Raw genomic sequence first — 23,170 nt, 5'->3', positions numbered from 1 at the left:
TCCATTCCACTCAGTCCCACTCTACTCCACTCCACTCTATGCCACTCCACTCCTTGACATTCTGTTCCACACAACGCCACTCTGCTCTACGCCACTCTGCTCTGCGCCACTCTATTTATTTTATTTATTTAGGTTACTTATAAAGCGCTAACAATCATCCCGAGGGATATCACGGCGCTGCGATTGCTACAGTGAGGATGCAGTGGGAAAAAATAGGTGTCTTTAGTCATAGTCAGGGAAAAGAAAAGTTTTCAGTTGTTTCCTGAACGCCAGATGATCCTCTGTAAGTCGAAGGGCCATGGGAAGTTCATTCCACTTCTTTGCGGCAACGTGGGAAAAGGCTCGTTCACCCATTCTGGCTTTCTTTACCCTCGGTATGCTGGCCAGAGCCGCGATTTGTGAGCGGAGGTGTCTAGTGGGCGTGTAGAACCGGATCCTGTTTCTAAGGATGAGAGGGCCTGTCTCATGAAGTGCTCTATGAGCAATGCACAGCATCTTAAAAGTTGCTCTCTGCTTCATCGGAAGCCAGTGCAGATCTCGCAGACAGTTTTTGGCCGAGTCATATTTCCTTTTCATACAGATGGCCTTGGCTGCTGCGTTCTGAAGTGTTTGTAGCTTGGTGAACAAATACTCCGCCATGCCAACAAACAGAGAGTTTCTATGCATTCCACTTAACTCCGCCCTACACCACTTTACTCCAATCTACTCTATACCATTCTACTCTATGCCACCCCACTCGTCTACTCCATTCGACACCACACAATGTCACTTGACGCAACTCCACTTTACTGTACGTCACTTCATTCTACCTACACCACTCCCTTTCACACAATGCAACTCTACTCCACTCTGTAACACTCCTCTTGGTGTCACCCCACTCTAAACCATCCCACTCTGCGCCACTCCACTCTACACCACTCCTCTCTGCCCTACTCCATGCCAATCCACTCTCCTCTCTGACACACTGCGCCACACCACTAACTTTTAGCCATGCTGAACAGCAGCCACACTGCTGTACAACATAGATAAAAAGACTTTGGCACATAGTCCTCACATAGGCAAGACATGTTGGCTTTGCCAATGCTTGTTGCCAGATGAGGGACTCGTAAAGTAGGAGGTTTTTAAGGCAGCTGTGTATCATTTTCATGGATTATCTGTAAATATCTGCAAGGGTATTTGGTATGGAATAAACTTTTAAAGGTATGCGTTTTGCACTCCTTTTTGTCTCTCTTTCATTTTTGGTATTTAAATTGTTATGTAATTGTAATTAAGTATGTGATTTACTTATCCGGAATTTCTCTACAAAGCAGTGGAACATAGTAGAGCAGAGAAGTTTGTATTCTTGACAGTTGGGGCCCTGGACTCTGGGATTAATTTGGGAAGAGGGTGAGGGAAGGGTGAAGGTAGTACAGGAAGCAGGAGGGTTTCCGGTTGACCCAGAGGTTGGAGCATGTAAATATAGCAGTGGTACCTGAACAGAGGAGAGAAGAAGGCAGGGCATTAGAGTTAAAAGGAGGTGGGTAAGGGAAACTGGAAAAGTAGTGCTGACTGATTTGCAGGGGAAAGTAAGCTACTCCCTGGATAGTACAGCAGTAGGTCGATCATAGTGCAGCCATGTCTTTGAGAATTGATATGGAATTGTTATTTTCACTATCGTTTATGTTGATGGTTTCACCAAGGGATGAGATGAGTCCCTCTCTTTCCTTCAAAGATAGTGGCTTGTGTTTGAGCATATTAATGGGTGTTGATATCGACATGTAGTACTTGGAAGCCAACAAGGGAGTATGTGGACAAGTGACTAAGGGCTGTGTTTAGAGTTTAGGGGATGGGATACCTCCTCACAAATGTTGTGGTCATCCGTCCACTGTATCACATATACATTGAAATCTGTGGCGCTTGTAACATGGCGGATGGGATATCTGCCATATTTTGGTGTAGTGTGCCATCATCCAATCTCTAGCCTTACAACAACACAGCTGACATCGCAGTATACCCACATTTGAGTTACCTTGAGCAATCTGCTTTCCCTGTATTTAAGTTTTATTATTTAACTTAGTAACACAAGAAGTGATTTCTGTATTAATTTTTTTATTAGAGGAAAAAACAGAAACACTGTGTTTGATTTACAAGCATTTGGGCCCTCATTATGACTGGTCCTTTATTTGTTAGGGGTTCTACATTATGCAATTTTACCGGTAAAGCATAAAGTGGTATTTACTGGGTGCAGTATTATCTTCCAATTCAGATTTCACCATCTCATAATGTGGGAAAAGATAGTAATATCTCACGGTTTCAACATTATGTGCAAAAATAAGATTCACAGTTTCTTCCTACATAAATTCCAACAGAATTTCCCTGGCAAAGTGTGGGCAGGGAAGAAGGGCAGTATGTTTGCACTACTTTTGGTCGCAAACCACTTTTGTGCCTGAAACAGAATCACCATAGTCTGCGGAATGAGGCCCTTAGTGGGGGGAAAGGGTTTGCGGTGCTGTGCTACACAGTATCTTCACCCGCTCACAAAGGGCTTTACGTGGAATGAAAAAACTTGGAGGAGGGGGGTCTCTCAAAGGGGTGTGGCTAATGTAATTATGGCCTGGCTTCAAAACACATAAGCTACAAATCTGGGCTTAGCATATTGCGCTGTCCGACTGGTATATTGCTGCTTCTGTCATTGCACCCAGATATATAATACAAGTAACATTGCACCAATGCCAAGACTATTGGTTTTATCAATGGTTGTTAGTTGCATTAGACAAATAAGCCACCTCAGCTTAATTGTAATTAACATTGAAAATGTTTTAGTTCTGAAATGAGACTTAAAGAACTATATCGAGTCTCTGAAGTTACATCAGAGGTAGTGAAGGGTGGCACTGCTGCAGAGTTAATTATTTTTTTTTCTCCACCCTGAAGGTGAGGGCAAAAATGGAGAGCATGATAGAGACCCGTCTCAGCGCCTGCTTTTTAGGCAGGACCCGGCCCACTTAAATCCCTGCAGTCACATCATGTTACACAAAAATAATATCCTACAAGAATATTGTCTTACATAAAAATTGTGTCCCAATATCAGCTACAAAAAAGTTGCTCCATTAGAGTTAATAATAATAAATCCATACCCAATGGGACAATATATTGTAAATGATATTTAGGACAAAATACTTATGTTCTGTTTACAGTATTTTGACACACAATCTCAAAAGATTAAGGTGGTAAAGCAAATTGCTAATGGGACTCCACTGTAATGTTTTGACCCATTTAAGAGCACTTCACCTCAACAAGCATAAGCAGTCGAGTGTCCACCTTAAGATTTTTTTTGAAATCCTTCTTTTTAGTCCTGGAAGGGCCATTTGGACATTCCACTGCGCAAGAACACCTCTTGAAGACACTCTTGTGGCGGTGCTCAGTGTTCCGGAGCACAGCCCATGATGTAGAAGTCAGTTTGAGGGATGACATGTCATTGGAATGTTCCTTCCTGCCTCCTTGGAATCTTCCCTCCGGCCTGCCGATTTGAAAACGATTTTTTTTAACAGCCCCGTGAAAACAGCTCCTACACCGGAGTATGGAGAATTTGCTCCTGTTTGTAAGCTAAACTGTGATAAAAATAATAGAACACTTATTATTAGTAGAGCGGCCAAATGGGTAAATTAATCATTGTTGTACACATTTGCATTACATAACCTTCATGCTCATCACCATTATGCACTTTGTCACGAGGAGGTTAAACATTTTTCGCGCAGTGAAACCATTAGTGATCACATTTCTGATGTTGCCCTGCTATGCACCAGTAGCCGTCATTTTGTGCTAGTGAAGGGGTAAGGTTCAAACCAACAGCTACACTAACTGATCAGTTTCAGAGTGACCTTTGCCCTGAAAATTACATTTTGCACTGGCGGGTCGGTGCCAGTGGCAGTGCAAATGCGCCCATTCAAAAGTAGAAAACTGCTAAGTCACCAATGCAATGCATGTAACCCAGCAGCATGTATGGTGATATTAAGGTCAACAACCAAGACACTAGGCCGCATCGTATGCATGTGTCCTTTGTATTTTTCCTTTGTATGTGTTTCCATACATATGATGTATAAATGTTCTTATCTACTCAACTGTTGTGTGTAAAGCATTTCACACCCACTGGACCTGTCTCTTGCTGCATAAAACTGCAAAATAAATGTAACTATGAATAGATAAATCTACGTATTTTCCTCCTTGTGTTTGAAACATCTGCAAAAGATAGGTGGAAAACTGCTGCTTGTAGTGCATCAGTATGGTGCAGGGTGCTCTTTCTGCACGAAAAATGTGCCCATATGTATGTTTGTGGCTTTGTTTTAGCTCAAACCTAGCGAAAGGTAGTGGAGCGCTGTACACTGTCAAAGATAAAGCCGCTGAGTGATTGGAGGGTTGTTGAGTTCCCAGCGCAGAAGTGGACTGTGCTGCATCCAGATCTAGAAATCATTGTAGAGGCGTGCCTCTGTCTGTGTCCTAAACTGGAGCAGGATCGGGGCGGATCAGGGCGGTCCTGAGTGATGCAGGTCCTTATTCCAGGTCATGGGTACTCCGATGAGAAGGCCCCTTACTTTGGTATTCTGTTTGCACTCCCGCTCCATCCTGTGTTCTGGTTGTGCTGGGGTGTGGCCGAGGGAACATTAGCCATTGTCACAAATGATCCATGAATACCAAATTGAGATCTGCACACCTTCCTTCCTTTCTAAGGAAGTCCTTTTGCTTCATAGATTGCTGCTGGAATGAAAGATATTCGGAGCGCCCACACAAATAGCGATTTCTAGGAGCACTTCCACCCTGCTCAGCCTGTAGACGGAAATCTATACACTTCATCAGTTGGTCCCTTTTTGATAGCGGTTACGATTGTGTGTAGCTTATTTGTCGGCAGATATTTCACATGGATACGTTGACCTTAGTCAAGGAGGTTATAGAAGTGAACTTGTTGTTACTGGTGTTCAAGCCACCGTGAGAACCGCGTCTAAAACGATGCATTTGTCTCTGATTTCTGTTTTTTTCTCGCACGAGGTAGACCTCTATAAACCCTACGCTTTAAAATATTAAAATATTTTCCTTTGTGGTTTTTTTCGCTCCCACTTCTCGGGAGCAGAGAAGTTCTCTGGATAGTGATTACCCGCACTTATAGGTTTCTATTGAAAGCCCTGGAATCCGCCCATTCCCCTGCCCTCTGGCTGACATAGCAAGTGTGCCAATGTCCCCAGACCAGGACGATAGACCCCCGGGCTCCCAGCTTGACACTGAAAGGCAGCGACAATTGAGGTGCAACGGGCCCGTCATATTTCTGGTGTCTGTTGGCAAAGCACCTTCTGCACTGGTGATAGTGCTCCACTCACGCTGGCATCTCTACTTCCGTTTAACACCCATTCTTTAGTTTTTTCAACCCTAGCCCTGCCCCAGGTCCTTGCTGTGCCTCCTCTCACCACGGTGGCGGCCAGGGCATGGTCTTTGTGTCTCCCACTCTCTGCCTACTGGTGCCGGATTCCAGAGTCGTGCCAAAAAAGATAGACAGCTATGGCGATTACCATCCATCAATACATTCATCCTTGTTCCTCTTGAGACTAAAATAAACCATGTAAAATCATAACACAATTGTCTATTTCCCAAAACAGAGACCACAGCCCTTTCTTGGGAAAAGTGTCTTCTCGCCATTCAAAGGGCCCTGTAGGAGTCAGCTGCAGGGTCGCAAGTGCTTCTGAACAGGAGATTTAGCTCACTAATGAGAAACGTGAGTGTGCACACAGCAGCTGTTTGGCAGCAGATCAGGATCAGCAACCAATCAGAAGATCATTCCATTTGTGAACCCGCAGTAATATGGATGGAAGACTCCTTCACAGAGACTCCGCCACCCAATGGTGTGGTGTTGTCACTTAATCCAGACAGTGTTAAAGAAAATATTTTAAGACGAGAAGCCGAGCATTTGTGCACGTGTCACCAAGTTGGGCACAAATAGACTGTGCACACTGTGAAACTTCATTCCGCAAACCTTGTTAATTGTTCTCTGCCAGAACTACTTCTGTAAGTTTCAATCCTGGATTAGTGCCCATAAGGTTCCGTCATCGTATTGCGGATTTCTTCCTGCTCCATACTTTTTTTTTACGTCCCAGTGATGCTCTGACTACTTTGTTTTATATATCTCGTGTCTTTTAATACATCTGGGTTTTGTTTTGGAGGTGGTACTTGATCTCTAGTTCGTGGGTGTTGGTGATGATTATTGTGTCAGTCATCAAGAAGGGCGTTTGGAAATCCTTAGTGTGTCTTCCAGCTGTGGTTGGTGGGTGCCACATTGCAGCCGCCATATAGCACTCCAGGGAGGACAGCTTAAGGTGTTGCAGTGACCTGTACCGAAAAATGCAAGGAGCCAGTGCCCCAGAATTATTTGCATCTAAGAGGAGGCAGTCCTCCGACCCACACTAAAGAAGCATTGAAAATGCAATAGGTCCCGCCCCGTTTAAGTTAAAGCAATTCTGTTTGTAATTAGGTGGTTTTCTAGCTTTGCTTTCATTAGAGTTTTTCAAACTGTCATGTACATAACATGCATATGTATGCATATATGTATATGTATGCATGTATTTATATAGATATGCAGATGTGTATATATATGTATGTGTATATATATTACCTACTGGCGGTCGCCAGTAGGTAGTTATAGTTAGGACCCTGTTTCCATAGGAAAACCGCAACATTCTATTTGGAATAACTTTGGCGCCGGTCGACGAATCCTCGCGAAATTTTCAAAATAGGTGGGGCGCTACGCTCCGCTCCTACCCTGAAAGTCTCGGGGGGATTCGTCAAGCGGGGGCTGAGAAAAAAGGGGGGTCCCAAAACGCGTTTTTCCCATGCATTTTTCCATAGGACCTTTAGACACAGCTACAGCCCGAACGGCTGAACAGAGTTACTTGAAATTTGGCAGAGAGGTAGTCCTCAGGTCAAGGAAGTGCCTTTTGTAGGTCTGGTGTAAATCTGTTCAGTAGTTCCTGAGAAAATAGCATTTAAATCAATATATATATCTGTGGCAGCTTACGGTGCGCTTACCGTGCGCTTACGGTAAGCTTACCGTACGCGTACGGTGACGTGCGCGAGCGCGATTCTGATTGGCTGTTAGATCTTAGTAAACATTCGAATCGGTCGAAACCAGGAAGCGGCGGCCGCCATTTTCTCTCTCGCACTCTGAGGGGGGGAGGAAAAACAAAGGCAAAAAACATGTAAAGGGGCTGCTGATGACATATGTGTCTTTATGAAAAAAAATATTTGTAATATATGTATAGCTAAAATTTAATGGAAGAAGACATGGGCAAATAAGTGTCTAAATACAGTATTAGCATCAGCAGAGGATTGCGGTCGCGTGAGTTATAGTTGCCTGCACTAACTATAACGGGGGAATTTCATTGGTTTTTTTATCAGTAAAATGTCCAGCTAACTATAACATGTGTGAAACCTATGGTTTTTTCAGTGAATTTGCAAGGTTTTTTAAATGCTAATTCCTAACTATAACGTGTGTGAAACCTATGGTTTTTTCAGTGAATATATATATATATATACACATATACATATATATAAATGCATAAATATATATATACATATATATATGTGCATATGTGTGCGGATAGAGGTAGAGAGTGAGTAGTAGAGAGTGTGTAGTAGAGTAGGAGAGAGTGTGTAGTAGAGTAGGAGAGAGTGTGTAGTAGAGTGTGTAGTAGAGAATAGTAGAGTGTGTAGTAGAGAATAGTAGAGTGTGTAGTAGAGAGTAGTGAGTGTGTAGTAGAGTGTGTAGTAGAGTGTGTAGTAGAGAGTAGTATAGTGAGTAGTAGAGAGTGAGTAATAGAGAGTGAATAGTAAAGTAGTAGCGAGTGAGTAGTGGAGAGTAGTAGTGTAGTAGAGTGTGTAGTATAGAGTGAGCAGTAGAGAGTAGTGTGTAGTAGAGTGTGTAGTCGTGTGTAGTAGAGAGTGTATTAAAGTAGTGAGTGTGTAGTAGAGTAGAGAGTGTGTAGTAGAGTGAGTAATAGAGAGTAGTAGAGTGTGTAGTACTGAGTGTGTAGTAGAGTGATTAGTAGAGTATTAGAGAGTAGTAGAGTAGTAGAGAGTGAGTAGTAGAGAGTAGTAGTGTAATAGAGTGTGTAGTAGAGAGTGTGTAGTAGAGGATAGTAGTGAGTGTGTATCAGAGAGTAGTAGAGTGAGTAGTAGTGTGTGTAGTGTAGTAGAGTGTGTAGTAGAGAGTGTGTAGTAGAGGTGAGTAGTAGTGTGTGTAGTGTAGTAGAGTGTGTAGTAGTGAGTGAGTAGTAGAGTGAGTAGTAGTGTGTGTAGTAGAGTGTGTAGTGTAGTAGAGTGTGTAGTAGAGGATAGTAGTGAGTGTGTAGCAGAGAGTAGTAGAGTGAGTAGTAGTGTGTAGTGTAGTAGAGTGTGTAGTATCGTAGAGTGTGTAGTAGAGAATAGTAGAGTAGTAGAGTGTGTAGTAGTGAGTGTGTAGTTGAGTGTGTCGTAGAGTGAGTAGTAGAGTCGTAGAGAGTGTAGTAGAGTGAGGAGTGTGTAGTAGAGAGTAGTAGTGTAGTAGTGAGTGTAGTAGAGTGTGAAGTAGAGTAGTAGAGAGTAGTGAGTTTGTAGTAGAGTGAGTAGTAGAGAGTAGTAGTGTAGTAGAGTGTGTAGTAGAGAGTAGTAGTGTAGTAGAGTGTGTAGTAGTGAGTGTGTAGTAGAGAGTGTGTAGTAGAGAGTAGTATTGTAGTAGAGTGTGTAGTAGACAATAGTAGAGTAGTAGAGTGTGTAGTAGTGAGTGTGTCGTAGAGTGAGTAGTAGAGTCGTAGAGAGTGTAGTAGAGAGTGAGGAGTGTGTAGTAGAGTGTGTAGTGTAGTAGTGTGTAGTAGAGTGTGTAGTAGTGAGTGTGAAGTAGAGTAGTAGTGAGTAGTAGAGTAGTAGAGAGTAGTGAGTTTGTAGTAGAGTGATTAGTAGAGAGTAGTAGTGTAGTAGAGTGAGTAGTAGAGAGTAGTAATGTAGTAGAGTGTATAGTAGAGAGTGAGTAGTAGTGTAGTAGAGAGTAGTAGTGTAGTAGAGTGTGTAGTATAGAGTTAGTAGTAGAGAATAATAGAGAGTAGTAGAGAGTGAGTAATAGAGAGTGTAGTAGAGAATAGTAGTGTGTAGTAGAGTGTGAAGTAGTGTGTAGTAGAGTGAGTAGTAGAGTGTGTAATACAGAGTGAGTAGTAGAGTGTGTAATACAGAGTGAGTAATACAGAGTGTGTTGTAGAGAGTAGTGAGTGTGTAGTAGAGTAGTAGGATAATAAGCACGTCGTCATTTCAGTTATTTTACTATGCACACGTGGCGCTAAACAATTACGCAATCACAGTTCTGCACAGAACCCTTCCGAAGAGAACATCCAACCCACTTCAACTGTAAGGTTTTCAATGCTGTACTTGTTGCACTCAGTCCACAGACAGTGCCACAACCCAAGAGGTGAACAACAACAGAGACGTGGGGCTGGAATTCCATTCAAAGGTTAAAGCATTCAAGTATTACTTACCGAGAAGTCACGACATGCATTCATCATACAGCGGGCACGACAGGTCACCCACCTGCAAGCGTATCGCGACATAGACATTCCCTGTTTCATGCGCTTTAGGCATAAATGCTGCCAATGCTAGGGAGCCGGTTTATGGGCTTAAACACAAATTAAAAAATGCAAATTTAGTTACTAAACGGAATTTGTCCATATCTAATTTTAGCCTAATGTTAAGACACGTTCGAAACATTGTTGGCATAGCAGACCCATTAAACAGCCGCAGGACCTTGGCAGCAATGAATTTACCAAACACTCAGAGGTAATCTGGGTGTACAGCCTCGACATCACGCTGGGCGCTGTAAAATAACACAACGGTAACGCTAATACACCCGAAACATGCACAACTTTCGGTGCATTACCCCCGAATCGCTCACATTGTCAACTATCAGCTGCAACGTTTCCCAAATGACAGCAGGCACCCTTCTACCACAGCGCCTTGGAGTACGGGTTACAGAACGAGGCTCCCTGCATTTCAAAACCACTATGCACATTTTGTACGGGGATCATTAAAACAGGTATAAAAAAAAAACAGAACACACTCAGGAAGGGGATGCCAGCCAAACTTGCCGAATACCAGGGAGACAATACCCAAACGTATTTGCGGAAATCAGAGGCTTACAAGCTCGGTTGTTACTGTCTGTCACGTGCTAACCTGTGAGAACCTGTCCCAGAAACTCATCATTGGATACTGTCCCAGAAACTCATCATTTGATAGGTTCGAGGCTGGCTGTAGGACGTAAGACCATCGCATAACATGCACTGCAAAACCCACCGTGCTACAGCATATTTCTCTCCCAACAGGAAAAGCGAACACATGCACCCTCAGTACAATTAACGAATGTGTACAGCAAAGTGTAGAAAAAAGTGCACACCGCCTAATGAAGAACTGTGTGTACTGCCGCCGGTAAGAGATCCAATCCCTCAGGGCGTGGCTAAAAGGAGACAGGGTGGCAACAAGCAGCGAGTGGCATGCCTACAGTGCAATCATTGCACTGGCTTTGGCATAATTTGTGACGCACAATGACGCGAACGAATGAAAAGGTAAGGCGGAGCTGGGACAAGGCTTTTTGAATCGTATCGCTGCATATGTCAGGCCGAGACCTAAAAAGGAGAGCGAACACCAACACTCATTGCATACAGGGGAACAGCACTCTAGCACCCATTGCAACCATGAGTAGAGAATACTCCAGCAGAGGTTTAAATCCAGGCTGAGGTAGCTCGGCTTTCGTCCCTTCAAGGTTCCGAAATTGGGTACAGATACGTTTTAAGGCATGGGCAAAGTGGGCTGTTGCCCAGGACCCCCACCTTCCAAGGGGTCGCACAGGGGAAAGAACTTTATATTAAACCAATGCCGATTCTATTTCTCCCTCTAAACAACTCTCCTCTGCCTACATCTACCTCTGACTGTGTACCGAGTGTCATCTTAATCATTTTTGGGGTCCTGAGCCAATATATTCAAACAGGTTTTTTGACCCTGTTAAAGGTGAACATATAATTCAATATTATTTGGCATAATGCCGACTTGAATTAGCAGGAAATGGGTAATATAATTAAAATTTGTTCTGTGCAGGGGCCCCCAAAATCCTGAAGACTTCATCGATTGGGTGCATTGGGTTTACTAATGGGAACACTTTGTAACCCTGTTTAGAGAATGACAGTGATTGTGGTATTACATGCTGTACAAAGAGAAAGCTATAAATAATGTAGCCTCCCCCCATTTAACAGGAATGCCCGACGATGAAGGCTCTGCATGGCCAGACTGTTAGACCCACTTCTGAGGAGGCCGCTACGTCCCAGCCCGTGAGAGGGTTATAGTGACATCCTAATGCACGACCCACAGCGATGACGAAACATACAGCTTTTGCTTGCCTGAGGTCTATCACCTTAATTATTTATGGCATATGCTATGAATTTTCTCTGGGTTTACTTCAGTGTCATAGCTATGAAATGTGCAGCAGGTGCAGTGACACGAGAGCCTAGGGCTGTAAGGGGCCCGCTGTGCACTCCCAATTATGGATTTTCTTTGTATTGCTCGTCATGGGACGGGTGCAGGGCTTTTCCTGCCCTTGCTTTAGGGCCCCAGTGCACTGGATTTCTGTGGTTACTGTTCTTCCTAAATGACCCAGCCAAAAATCTATATCCTCTATCTAGAAAGACTGACTGTCTGCTCGCAGTCTTTGTGAGAAGAGGCCTAAATTCACTGCTTAGAACCTGGCCTCTCCTTCTGGATATCTGTTTTGTTGTAATCCTTTATTATTATTTAGGATTATTACACTCCTAAACGTAATCTCATACTCCTTTAACTGGGACTGTTAGCAAAACGAGCACAATCTTATAGGCTCCTGATGTATATTATCTCTGAAATTATCGAACTTTCATCTGCTTTTGTTTAGAAACTTGGTCAACAGTTTTATCTTAGGTTTATCATACTTTGCATGCCACAATCTTTATATCAGATTTTCTCTTTTGAGTATTTTTTGTGTCCACCATACTGTAAGAAAGACTCATTACTTTACAAAGTAGCAAGTACACAGGCCCTTAACACTTTGATTAAATAAGCTTGTTGGACGCTACTTCAACAGAAATCGAGAGCCCCCCCCCCCCCCCACCACGTGATGCTGGCGCTGTACGCTGAATTAGTAGCCACCTAGTCTGATTTAAGCAAGAATGATAACTACGTGGGTTGTGCCTTTGCAGCAAAGACCCTTCTGGGAGGTAAATCCCTTGGGTTAAACTCCCTGTTTGACCAACTCAGTCTTTCTATCTTCTAAGGTAGATAAAATGTTAAGCTGTGTCCTAAGAATCACTATGACGTAATACTTGAAGGCAATTCAGTTTGTAATGTCCACGATCAAAGGGACAATATTCATTGTACGCGGCCTATGTGGTCTCTTGCGACGGTAGCTGTTGGTTGACAGTTCAGTGCTGAGACCCTCTTTATCAAAGACATTAAAACAATTTCCCACTAGTCTCTTCAAAAAGAGGCCAACCATACCTGTATGATTAGAGGGTTTATGAAACCAGTATGGATTCCTCCAAATCTGTATGTTTTGGGTCAGTCTTTTGAAGGTTTGACATGTTAGATGTGTTATTTAAAACAATAAAAATTTAAAATAACACCATCGCCAGGCCATAATTTAAGTGCAAGTGACATTAATTTATGTTTGAATTTGAAATACTTTTGGGTCAGAGACCCATCTTCCCTCACACACTCCCCTGCTTCTCCATGTAGTTGGGCAACAGAATCAATAGGGCTGATTTACAAAGACATGTATAAGTGTGTAAAAGGGTCTTCTGGATTTACTCTTTTCCATATACGTACATGCCTTTGCGAATTGGCTGCATTATATCTAAAATGAGAATACAATTGTAATGCTTGGATCATATTCATATCAAGTTAGTAGAAATAGAAAGGACTTTGCACTCGTTTTACTTTTACTATTGGTGAGTAGGATGTTTGGTAACGTTTCACAAAGCATGTAAACAATTATGCTCTTGTACTACTTCCCATTGTCATAAATACTTTTGTGTAGTGGCCCCAGTGTTTTCACACTTTCATGCAGTATTTTGTTTCCTCCAACGAGATGGGTCAGTACGGGGGGGTGTGGTAAAAGATTCCAGGATTAAGAAGTCTGGGGTTTTTTCTTAAAAGGCCACTCAGATACCTGCATACATGAAGACAAAAACGTAGTAAACACACCCTAAAGAATAGTCACTTTTCCCCTCAATATGTTGCTAGGGAATAACTCATCGCAGCATGGAAGAAATGATTATCCTGACAGGTTAAGAGCACCAAACACCACGTTTCCACATTTTAACCTTGTGATTGACTGGCCCATTCTTCCTTGGGTGATAGAGAAGTGTTACAAGTAAGGAGTGCCCTGGTCCTCTGCCTGTCTGCTCTTTAAAGACACACCCTACACAGTCCCTGGCTTTACCCTTTCTTTCTTTTTACCACTAATCCAGATGTTGGAACCAGGCAGTGGGTTCCATTCACACTTCCAGAGAGTGTAACAATGTGTTTTTATTTTAATTCCCTGTGGAGGAAAGAGACCCCCACAGGCAACGTCACAGTCTGTTGTTAATATCTATGAAGGGGGAGGTCCAGGACAGTAGGGAGCTGTCAGCCCTCTTCACAGACATGACAATGTCTGTTTACCATGTCTATAAAGAGGTGACACAGGAATCAGATATTTGCCAGTTATTTTAGCGCCCCCTCTTCATAGACCTGATTTACTAACTTTACTGCCTATGGGGTAGGGGAGGCTGAAGAATGCTACAATTCCTCTGGCGGCTATCCATCCCAGGTGAGTGAGTTATAAAAAAAAAAAGACAAATCCAACACTGCCCTGTCTTGGCCTCCATCACAGATCATTAATAAATAAAGACAAGGTATACTCAGCCTAGTGAACTTCGTAAAATTTATGAGCATGCCAAATCCCTAAACAATATGAAAATCCAGGTTATTCCTATTAGATATTTAAATGAAGATATTCACTTGGTTTTAGCTAGGAGTTAGTTACATAAATTAGTCCTCTTTTTTTATTTTTTTATTTTCGCTGCCTTGCTTCTGACCTACTCGTGACTGCATTGATTGCTTCCCTTGAGCTGTCAGAGTCCAAGCTCACATTTATTTTGTTGCATAGCATATTTGCTTTCATAATAAAATGACATGTTTGTCCCAGTTAAGCTTTGCAGTCAGAAAGGTTGTGCATAGGTATAGGAGTTTATGCTACATGAAGACATTGTCTGAGTGGGGGCATAACCATGCAGGATAGAGTGGGGGGATTGCAGGCAACAGTACAGAAAAGGTTATACTACGTGCATCAGTTAAATGTTCATTTGAGCTTGTGGGTATCCTGTTTGGGCTAATTTGGCCGAGAGGATGTCCTTCAAGGTAAGGGAGATATGCTTCAAATCAGTTGAGGTGTTTCTTGAGGCTGTTATGGAAGGACTAAATTTAAGGTCTACCATTGGTAGGCTGCAATGAGATGCAGTAGAGCGTTTGAGATGTAACACAGAACATGAGTGTGTATTGAACGACCTTCATCGTTGGGTAAGGATGGGCAAGGTGATGGATTTCAATACCAAAATGAGGATTTTATCCGTACATCTAGGGCCTTAAGTGAATACACTTTGTGTGCATATGGGATCGCTGAGCGCCTGGGATGCTGAACTGGGGGTGGGAAGGAACATTAGGTCTTTCTTGGAGATGCGGAAGGAGTAAAATGGAACACAATGAAGTAGTATGTTTCATGAGTTCCCCATTTGTTGATGTGGCTGTATGACAAGGGGGCTTGTGTAGATCTTTCAGATGCTTACTAGTTGGTAACAGAAGAGGATGGTCTTGAAAGTGATGATGGTATAGGTAAGAAATTGAGACTTGTGTAAGCAAAAACTTATTGTGTAGTAAACAAGGGAATGGAGACCATCTATGATGTTGTAGAACTTGGCATGAGTCAGTTGGTTAGTGTTAAGTATCTGATGACAGAATGCAATCTGTTGTTTAACGCCAGCCTGAGAAGCAGTGGAGAGATGAATATATGCATGCACTCTACAAAAAGGTGGTGGGTGAATTCAAAGTTGGAGATTATTTCACCCTGAGAGATTACACAGAGTGAGAAGATGAAGGAAACAAGACCGAACAATGGGGGATGATTCTTTGAGAATTATGAAAGAGCTTGCCTAAACCTAGGATGGACCAAGTGAAATGTTGGTGAGACAGGAAGATAACCATTGCACTAATGTCTTATGATACCCAGAACTTGAGACTTGGAAGAGCTGGAGACGTGGGAGAAAGTGTTCTCAAAAGGTTATAAATGTTATGAGGTGATGACCGTTCTGGTGCATTGAATAGAAATATGTAAAAAGTTTTTAGTGGGACGTGGTGGTCGAAAGACAGGAGGTATGACTAACAGGTATGGGTCACTGCTGGGTTTCTTAGGTGACATGATGATACTGGAGTAAAAAGGAAGAGGACTTTGTATGTAGTGCACAGAATCCAGATGTGGCACATTGAGGATTGGCCATTTGGGGAGAAGAGTTTATGTGCTAGGATTAGGAAAAAGAAATAGTGTGTTTATGGTGGGAAGGTATTCCCCATCTTTGTCATTACTTGAAAAGGTTATTGTTAAGAATAATTCATTGTTGTATAAGGTTGCAGTATAAACTTGATGTAAGTGTAAACTGAGACACCGTGTTACAACCCACGCCATGAGCCACCACTGTCTTTAGTCCTTGTTTGAACTTCTTGAACAGTGTTAGTTAATCCACAGATTTGAGAAGGGCCATTCATTTTCACCGTGAAACCCTCGGCATTCCGATGCTTACCCAACTAGTACGCTGCACAATAGATGTCAAAAAGAATGCTCGGTGGTCAGGCATTGCCATAATTTGGAAATGAAAATATTACTTCAGTTGCTCATTCTCACCATGTGGAAGAAGGGCTCGCTGCCCTCCATCAGGGCACTACGGAGTCCTCTGCGTTGCCACTGCATGGCTGGATTGGGTTCATTCCAATCCAGATGGAGGCACACAGCGCAGCGGGTGTGAATGGACGATTATCATGGACCAGCTTCTTTTTTTAAACCCTTTGGCATATTGTTTCTGAAATGTCTTCTCATTAGTTGCCGCTTGGTCTTTGTGCGAGGGTTTCCCTGGGCCGCTTGAATGGCGTGGATTAGCAGGCATTGTGATCTAGGGATGACCTAAATTCTGACAGCCGTGCAACAGGCAAATCCCCCTCTTCCGAGCATCAGCCGACAGAAAATATCTTGAGCCAACTGGGGTAGACAGGTCCCCGACCCAGTGTTGTGACTGGCTTCTTTGTTGGTCAGACGCGTCCTGCGTTCATAGAGTGAGAGAGGTGCGGGGCACAGACGGGTGGGCTTGGGCGGTGTGGGGCTGTGGGATACAAGGGTGATACATGGGACATCGCTCTGTTATTGAATACTGGGTCTTTGTCGCTCACTCCTTTGATTTTCAGACAAACATTGCTTCCCTACCAAGAATCCAACGCTGATGCTAAGAATTTCACTTGAATATCTCCAGATTTCGGATAATTTTCAGTCTTTTGTAGTTGTTTTCAGGGTTCTTTTAGTATGTCATCCAGAGGTTAGGTTGTTGACTGTGGCGCAAGGAAACCGGTCGGTGAGCCTGGCTTCCATTTGCCGAATGGTGTGATCTTGGGCAAGTTACCTCTACTCCATGTACTTAGGTGCACTACTACACAAACATTATTGTCTATGGATTCACACCAGTGTCAAGCACAGACAAGCTGTAACAGGTTTACGTTTCCTTTAGCAAAGGTATTTCTGCAAATGAGAACGTTTTCATCCTGTGATTATTACCCAGCCTTTCATAAACCTAAGGATGCGCTCACTAGGCCACTGGTGCTTTATAATGATGTTTACCAACAGAAACATAAAGATCATTCATTCATTGTGGCAACTTAAGCATTTATAGAAATGTTCAACCGTGCTTACATCCATCTATCAATAATGCACTTAGAGAATGAGTCATTTAGTGATTCATACATTCATGTAGTCATTAATCAGTGTACTGGATTGCGTGGTAGTGTTTTCAATTTGGAATTCACTCCCTTGCACTCATTCGTCCACAGTCATTATTTCGGTGTTATTCAATTCTTCACGCCAACATTGCTTTCACAAACAATACATGAAATAATTCATGCACATATTCAGTCCAGCCATTCATCCATTATTGCGAATATTCATGTCCACTTTGGTTCTGTTCAGGCATTCATTAACCAGAGATGTATGTGTGTTATACTTGGTCTCATTTTAATGCATTCATGCAGTCATTCTGATGCTTTCATGGACTCAATATTTACTTCCCCCTAAGTATACAATATGAGAATCATTATATATTCATTCGCCCATAGATGCAGATTCATTCTTATTTGTTGCAGTATGTCGTGTGCGTGCGTGCGTGTTACCTTGCTTATCCCTCACTGTGTGTATCCAGACACCTCCATTCACTCATTTAGTCTGCGGGCGCTACCAGCAGCACATACCCTCTTAGACACTTCAGTATGTGGGTCGGGGTCACTGACCCGCACAGAGAGCCGCTGAGCTCCTCCCCTTCGCTCTGAGGAGCCGACAGGGCAGGACCCCATCCTTTAAGAAGCAGATGTCGCTGTCAGGAGCGCACGTGCCGAACAAGCATTGGCTTTTTTGGAATCTGCAGCCTCTAGTTTCCTCTTCTCGAGTGCGAACATCTTGTGAGCATGTTCATAAGGTAAACAGCTAATTAATTACCTAGCGTGTGTACAAAAGTTAGTGTTGTCACGGGGTTCATAAATTAAGTTTTGTCTGATAGGATGCTTCTGTAAGAGAATGTGCAACATTTCAATGTATTGGGTTGCTGTAAAATCAGAATGAAGCCCTTGGCAGTTTTCAAACATTACAAACAGCTTACCTTAGGGTGTCGAGTCCTGCATCAGGTCAGCTTTTCAGAAAGCACGTATGTTCGTTGTCGTGTTTTTTTCTTACGCCACATTTTGTGCTTTTGTCCCAATCAGCGGAGGTTTGAAGCCCGGGATTAGTCGTTGAGAGTTTCTTGGGGTCCGGCATCTCTGACTTGGTTTCCTTGTCTCCTCTTCCCCAGCTTTGGACCTGGATGGAAGATCTGCAGAAGGAGCTCCTGGAGGACGTGTGCGCCGACACGGTGGACGCGGTGCAGGAGCTGATCAAGCAGTTCCAGCAGCAGCAAACCGCCACTCTCGATGCCACCCTCAACGTCATCAAGGAAGGGGAAGATCTCATACAGCAGCTCAGGTAACATCTCCCTCCAGGAAGGCCACAACGCCAAAGTGGCGCTCCATTCAAACCTGCATGTTGACATTAAAGGCTTTCTCCAGTGATGAGACGTGGGGACATGTCATTGTGAAGTCATGGTGCTGATAACAAGAACAGGAAGTTCCATATAGCATGATGTATGCATACTTTTACCTACAGTATATGGGAAATAGTTTGAAACAGACGGGTGTTTTCTGCCAAGCTGCATTGCAGTGATGACTGGGCACTAGACATTTGGCTGAATGTGCGTGCTCTCAGTGGTAACCATTGCTTTAGGTCGCATCGCTAAACCAGTTGTTTACACTGAGCTTGAGTCAAAGCACAGACCAGGGCTGGTGTTTGGTGCGTTTTACAAGCAGCTGTTCTCTTGGAGTCTTTTACAAAGGCTCCTGTGGATAACACATGCCACTTTGCACCGCACTGAACTTTCCCATGTGCTGCCTTCAAAAGGAGTCATCATGTGTTCCATGTAAATCATATTTCGTCAAGCACTGTGCACACGTGCAAGGGCAATGCATTCGTTCTGGCATTTGCAGGCAACGTGTTTATGCTGCACGTGACACACTGGCGCGTGCTGTTGTTCTCCTAAAACATATCGCCACAAGTGACCACATCCAGTGAACTAACTAGAGACAAAGCAGGATGGTACGAAACACACTGATGTGAGGACAGAGTGCGTTTATTTGGTATAATAATTTGAGTTCTAGCTATGTAGTCTGTATAGCGAGTTCACAAAACTGTGTACTGAAGTCTAGGAGTTACATGGTAAGATTTGCCCGGGGCGTAAATTATAAATTAAAGTTATAACTATAACTTTAGAATTTCCTATGTTTGTGTGATTTTAGTTTTTTTTGTACAGAATTTGTAACTATAACTAATCTTTATATATATACGCTCCCAAGTTCGCACCAGCAGGCCAGGTCACTCGCAGGCGGGTGCTATTGCGTGGCGGTGCCCCACGTAAATATTCAGCTTCCCAACTCACTTGCTTTTCAACAGAGTCAAGCACTCACTGGAGGGGTTAGATATCTTTATTTTAGCAGATGAATCGAACAGCAAGACAGACGCGTTTCAGAATTTCCTTCATCAGTGTCTCGTCGCGGATGCCGCGCTCAAACGTTAAATACATTCGCGTCATGTTCTATGCGACAACATTATCAAAATAAATGATGGCAACACACCCTCACTATTTCATTTTGATGGCCGCCCCATTCAAAATGAAATAGTGAGGGTGTGTTGCCATCATTTACTTTGATAATGTTGTCGCATAGAACATGACGCGAATGTATTTAACGTTTGCGCGCGGCTTCCGCGACGAGACACTGATGAAGGAAATTCTGAAACGCTTCTGTTTTGCTGTTCGATTCATCTGCTAAAATAAAGAAGAACCGATATCTAACCCCTCCAGTGAGTGCTTGACTCTGTTGAAAAGCAAGTGAGTTGGGAAGCTGAATATATATATATATATATATATATATATATATATATATATATATAAGGTTTCCTGCTACGATAAGCAAAAACACGCTCTCAGAAAGGTACAGCTAGTGGGAGTTTATTCACAAGATAACGCTACGCGTTTCAGCACAGAAGTGCCTTGATCACACGTGTACGTGTGATCAAGGCACTTCTGTGCTGAAACGCGTAGCGTTATCTTGTGAATAAACTCCCACTAGCTGTACCTTTCTGAGAGCGTGTTTTTGCTTATCGTAGCAGGAAACCTTATTGACTTTAACTCGGCGGTGGGATTGGCCGAGTGCAACACGCCACCTGACAATGGGATATGGATCCCGGAAACGAATCCTCTTGTGAAGCGACTGTATATATATATATATATATATATATATATGTATATATATATATATGTATATATGTATATATATATATATATATATATATATATATATATATATATATATATATTATCTACTGGCGGTCGCCAGTAGATAGTTATAGTTAGGACCGTGTTTCCATAGGAAATCCGCAACATTCTATTTGGAATAACTTTGGCGCCGGTCGACGAATCCTCGCGAAATTTTCAAAACTAATGGGGCGCTACGCTCCGCTCCTACCCTGAAAGTCTCGGGGGGATTCGTCAAGCGGGGGCTGAGAAAAAAGGGGGGTCCCAAAACGTATTTTCCCATAGGACCTTTAGTCCGAGCTACAGCCCGAACGGCTGAACAGAATTACTTGAAATTTGGCAGAGAGGTAGTCCTCAGGTCAAGGATGTGCCTTTTGTAGGTCTGGTGTAAATCTGTTCAGTAGGTCCTGAGAAAATAGCATTTAAATCAATATATATATCTGTAAGCGCGCTCCGTGCGCTTACCGTAAGCTTACCGTACGTGTACGGTGCCGTGCGCGAGCTCAATTCTGATTGGTGGTTACATGACTGTAAACATTCGAATCGGTTGAAATCGGGAAGTGTCGGCCGCCATTTTCTGTCTCTCGCACTGAGAAACAAAGGTGGGGAACGTGAAAAGGGGGCAACGAAGAGAGTTGCAGACCCCCAAGCGCTCGTCAGGGGGTTCACGAAGGACCAAAAAGTATGAAAAATAAATGTAATAATTAAAAAAAAAAATCGCGGAGTGCGCGTACGGTAAGCTTACCGTACGCGTACGGTAAAAAAAAAAAAAAGAATTAACAATCACATTTAATATATAAATCTAAGGACCCCTAAGGGAGAAAAAAACAATTGATATTTTGTAAAAAATGGCGAGGCGTGCACGGTACGAAATAAATACATAACTTAGCATTTAAAAAACCGTACAAATTCACTGAAAAAACCATAGGTTTCACACACGTTATAGTTAGGAATTAGCATTTAAAAAACCTTGCAAATTCACTTAAAAAACCATAGGTTTCACACAAGTTATAGTTAGCTGTACATTTCACTCGTAAAAAACCAATGAAATTCCACGTTATAGTTAGATCAGGTAACTATAACTTGCGCGACCGCAATGCACAATGTGTCATTTCAGATGTCATCATTGATGTCATGAGTGATGTCACTGACCATGTCATAAGTGATGTAATATGTGATGTCATCAGCAGTTTATTGTGGGCGCGCAAGTTATAGTTACCTGATCTATCTATAACGTGGAATTTCATTGGTTTTTTACGAGTGAAATGTACTGCTAACTATAACTTGTGTGAAACCTATGGTTTTTTAAGTGAATATATATATACACACACACACTCTCTCTCTCTTAAAAACAAACAAAGGTTACAGAGACGTAATAGGAACTAAAATTAAAAAAACCTTCGCAATTCACACAAAAAAACAGCAGTTACAGGGACTTTCTAGTTAGGCACAGATTTACACGTGCAAAATCATATATTTAGCAGTTATAGCTACCTTAGCTAGCTATAACTTATGCCCAGCAATACACTGCCTATAACCGCACATATTACATCATTCATGACATGGTCAGTAACATCACTAATAACATCAGCCACAGAACCACTCACTCACCCCCCCACCCATTCACAGACCCATACCACCACTTGGACACCCACCCACCAACTCACCCATGCACTCACTCACTCACCCATAAAGCCACTTGCACTCCCATTCACTCACTCGCCCATACATCTACTCACACTCCCACTCACTCACCCATGCAGCCACTCTCACAGCCACTTACCCACCCAGCCATTCACACAACCAGTCACTCACCCATACAGCCGCTCACACACCCACTGCCTCACCAGTACAGCCACTCACACACACACTTATTCACCCATACAGCCACTCAGACAAGCACTCACACACCCATATAGCCACTCAGACACCCACTCATACATGGGTACAGACAGTCTCACAGCCACTCGCATAATATATGTTAGAAATAATATCAGTCGGTAATAAACAAATTATACTAATTTAACTTGAAGCTTATTATATGTTTCACACTCAAACTTTTATAAAACACAATCGCTGGGTGATGCCATCAGTGATGTTTTCTGTGATATCATTTGAGATGTCATCAGTGATGTCACTGACCATCATGAGTGATGTAATACGTGAGCTGATAAGCAGTGCATTGTGATGGTGTAGGTTATAGTTAGCTCAGGTAACTATAACTGCTGAGTTTCTATGTTTTTGTTGATGTAAAATCTGTGCTTAACTATAAAGTCCCTGTAACCTTTGTGTTTTTTTAACTGAATTTCTAAGGTTTTTTGAATTTTATTTCCTAACTAAAAAGTTTATTTAACCTAAGTTTTTTTAAGTGAATTTCTAAGTTTAAAAAAATATATTTTGTAAATATAATGTCCCTGTAACTGTTAGTTTTTGTAGTGAATTTTTTTTAAATTTATGTTCCCTAACTGTAACCTTTGAGAGTGGGTGTGTGAGTTTCTGTGTGGTCTGTGACTGGGAGTGTGTGGGTCTGAGTGTGTGTGGATCTGTGAGTGTGTGGGTTTGAGTTTCTGTGTGGGTCTATGAGTGTGTGTTGGTCAGTGAGTGGGCCTGTGAATGGATGTGTGTGTGTGTCTGTATGGGTCTGTTAGTGGGGGGTGAGTGTCTGTGTGGGTCTATGAGTGGGTTTGTGAGCACGTGGTTGTGTGGGTCTGTAAGTGGGGGTGAGTGCTTATATGGTTATGTGAGTGGGTCTGAGAGTGCCTGCATGGTTCTGCGAGTGGGTGTTTCAATGCCTCCATAGGTCTGTGAGTGGGTACGTGAGTGCCTATGTGGGCCTGCAAGTGGGTCTGAGAGTCCCTGCATGGCTCTGTGATTGGGTATGTGAATTCCTGCGTAGGTCTGTTAGTGGGTGCGTGACTGCCTGGGCAGTTCAA

At 42.8% G+C, this 23,170-nt stretch overlaps 1 protein-coding gene across 8 annotated transcripts in view; it reads left to right on the top strand.

The window, feature by feature from the left end:
* KALRN (kalirin RhoGEF kinase) overlaps positions 1 to 23,170 on the top strand; it is a 1,569,312-nt gene that overhangs the window by 885,635 nt on the left and 660,507 nt on the right. For all 8 annotated transcript variants that reach the window (XM_085647304.1, XM_085647302.1, XM_085647305.1 and 5 more), the window contains exon 12: positions 18,186 to 18,355. In XM_085647304.1, the coding sequence (XP_085503430.1) occupies positions 18,186 to 18,355 (170 nt within the window). The remainder of the gene's footprint in view (positions 1 to 18,185; positions 18,356 to 23,170) is intronic.

The sequence above is a fragment of the Triturus cristatus genome, chromosome 3_2, assembly GCF_964204655.1.
Source record: "Triturus cristatus chromosome 3_2, aTriCri1.1, whole genome shotgun sequence".
Classification (NCBI taxonomy): Eukaryota; Metazoa; Chordata; class Amphibia; order Caudata; family Salamandridae; genus Triturus; species Triturus cristatus.
The sequence above is the reverse complement of the archived record's forward strand: the minus strand, read 5'-3'. Positions and strand labels throughout refer to the sequence as shown.